General features: G+C 52.0%; 1 protein-coding gene across 2 annotated transcripts in view; it reads right to left on the reverse strand.

The window, feature by feature from the left end:
* The window catches only part of LOC123025747 (BOLA class I histocompatibility antigen, alpha chain BL3-7-like), a 21,174-nt gene that overhangs the window by 18,191 nt on the left and 839 nt on the right, over positions 1-2,144 (reverse strand). Inside the window, exon 2 of one of the 2 annotated variants that reach the window (XM_044434692.1) lies at positions 304-594. The exons of the other annotated variant lie outside the window; for it this stretch is intronic. Coding sequence (XP_044290627.1) covers positions 304-594 — 291 coding nt within the window. The remainder of the gene's footprint in view (positions 1-303; positions 595-2,144) is intronic. 2 annotated transcript variants of the gene reach the window in all.

Genomic DNA, 2,144 nt, shown 5'->3' on the forward strand with positions numbered 1-2,144 from the left:
GCATGGCTTTTATTAAGGAAGGCATCGCACGGCCACCTGCAACGGTCCAACTTTGGGCATCCGAGGGCTGAACTGGCCCCATCCTTGCCGTGACTTCAGCCAGAGACAGAGCATCTCCTTCCCGGGACTAATCTGCCAGCTCTCCTGCCAAGAATCACACCCTCCCTCCCCATTAACTTCAATCCCTTGCTTTGCACCCCAGACCACACATGGCGCTCCTTTTGGATTCTCCCATCTCTCTCAAGGGAAACACAACTTCCAGCGCCCGACCTGCCCCTTCTCCCTTCCCCAGCCGTCTCTCACCCGCAGGCCCCTCCCAGGCCAAGACCAGGGGCTGCGACAGGCCGGCATGGGCCACACGGCACCGGTAGTGGCCCCGCTCCTTGGGGTCGATGTCAGTGTAGAGCGAGATGTAGTAAGTCCCGTCAGGATTGGGGACCACACGTCTACGGAAGGTCGCGTGTTCCCATCTCTGCCCATCTTTTGTCCAGGTGGCGTCAATCTCCTTGGGGTAGAAACCGTGGGCCTGGCAGACGAGGGTTTCCGTGTCCTCCATGGGTGACTCGTGGCGAGTCACCTTCACTTCGGGGGGCTCTGCAAAGTGGGCAAACTCGGTGTTATTACTGCCAGCAGAATCTCTCCAGTGATGGGCAGAATGGGGCCTATCTGAATAGCAGGTCAGGGTTTCATGGGGCCTCCTCAATGCTCTCCCGCGAGGGGCTGCCCCACACCTTCAGCATGCCCAGAAAACAAATCTTCCAAAGAAAGGAGTTCCCAGGCACCCAAACATTTTCTGTTTTTAAACGTTTTGAACATGCTGAAACGGGGACTTGAGGAGAAATCCCTGCCTGGAGCGAATTCGCCCCGCCACCCCCTCCATTGAAGGGCGGGAGCAGCGCGCTGGCTCCCCCAGAGGGACAGGCTGGAACTGCAGCTCTTGGTGCTTTGATGTGCTTTATGGCTTCATGCTGCTTAAAAGCCCTTTTAGCATGGCTGCTCTGTCCTGCTCGGGCTAGACAGTCTGGGAGGGGATGCNAAAGGCCCCCCCCCCCCCAGATGTGCCGACAGCCCCAGAGCCCGTCCAGCTGGCCGGGCAGCCAGTGGACCCACACTGCCCCTCCCCACCCCCTCCGCCCAATTCTTTTTTGAGGGAACTGTCACAACCTCACAAGGAGAGATGCTGCGGGGTTTTCTGCTGAGCATATGCAGAGTGAGGCAAAAATCCCCATCCGACTTATCTCTCCTGCCAAGTAAGTTTTAATTATTATCTTTTTAAAGAAGAAATAATTCTTATTTTGTCATAAAAGAAACAGCATACAGAAAAAAGAAAAATGTAAAAGAGAAATATTTTTTTTCTTTTACATAACCTTAACCCTAACTTTGCAAAAAACAAAATCAAAGCGAGGAAAAGACATCTTAATATTTAACTTCATAGAATTGAAAAAAGGCATTATTTGTGCTGATTGCGTTACCATCCAGAAACATGTAAATAATCCAAAAGAACATTTGCCTCAGTAAATATTCGAGACTGTTCCAGCAGGAACTTTATGCATATGATAAACTCTGGCCTGAGAGATTCGGGGAGGGGATCCCCACACGTGCCCAGCCCCCCCCAGCCCTCCTGCAATGGCCCCGCCCAGTCAAAAGCTGGGCTGCAGGCCTGCGGGTGGGGGGCAGAGGGTTCCTGGGGGGAATCCCACAGGATGACAAAAATTTGCCGGGGGGGGGGGGGGGAACTTCCAGACCTCCCAGCTTTCATATTGTTGGGAAAATTCAGATAAATCCTGGCAGAAAAGGGTTGCTTTTATGTGCCTTTGAGCTATAAAAATAGCTGCACCCCTTTCTCAGAAAGCACCAGCATTCCAAGCCAGGTTACTGTTTGGTGCTTTAAAAAGATGGAATTCTTAACTGGACCGAGAAACTACTGGAGGCTAACGCTATCTGTGAGGAGATACATGTCTTCTCATCAGCTGCAGAGAAACTGAAACAATGGTGTCCGTTTGATTCTGAATGGACCCACCTATGCATCTGTTCCCACAGAGGCAGGTGCTTGCACAGTGTGGCTGTCGAACCAGATTTCCTGACTGGCTCCTCCACCAGACACATTTGCATGTTTAAGCAGGATCCAAACTGCAAATAATTCT

The sequence above is a fragment of the Varanus komodoensis genome, unplaced genomic scaffold (assembly GCF_004798865.1).
Source record: "Varanus komodoensis strain SLA01 unplaced genomic scaffold, ASM479886v1 scaffold2886, whole genome shotgun sequence".
Taxonomy (NCBI): Eukaryota; Metazoa; Chordata; class Lepidosauria; order Squamata; family Varanidae; genus Varanus; species Varanus komodoensis.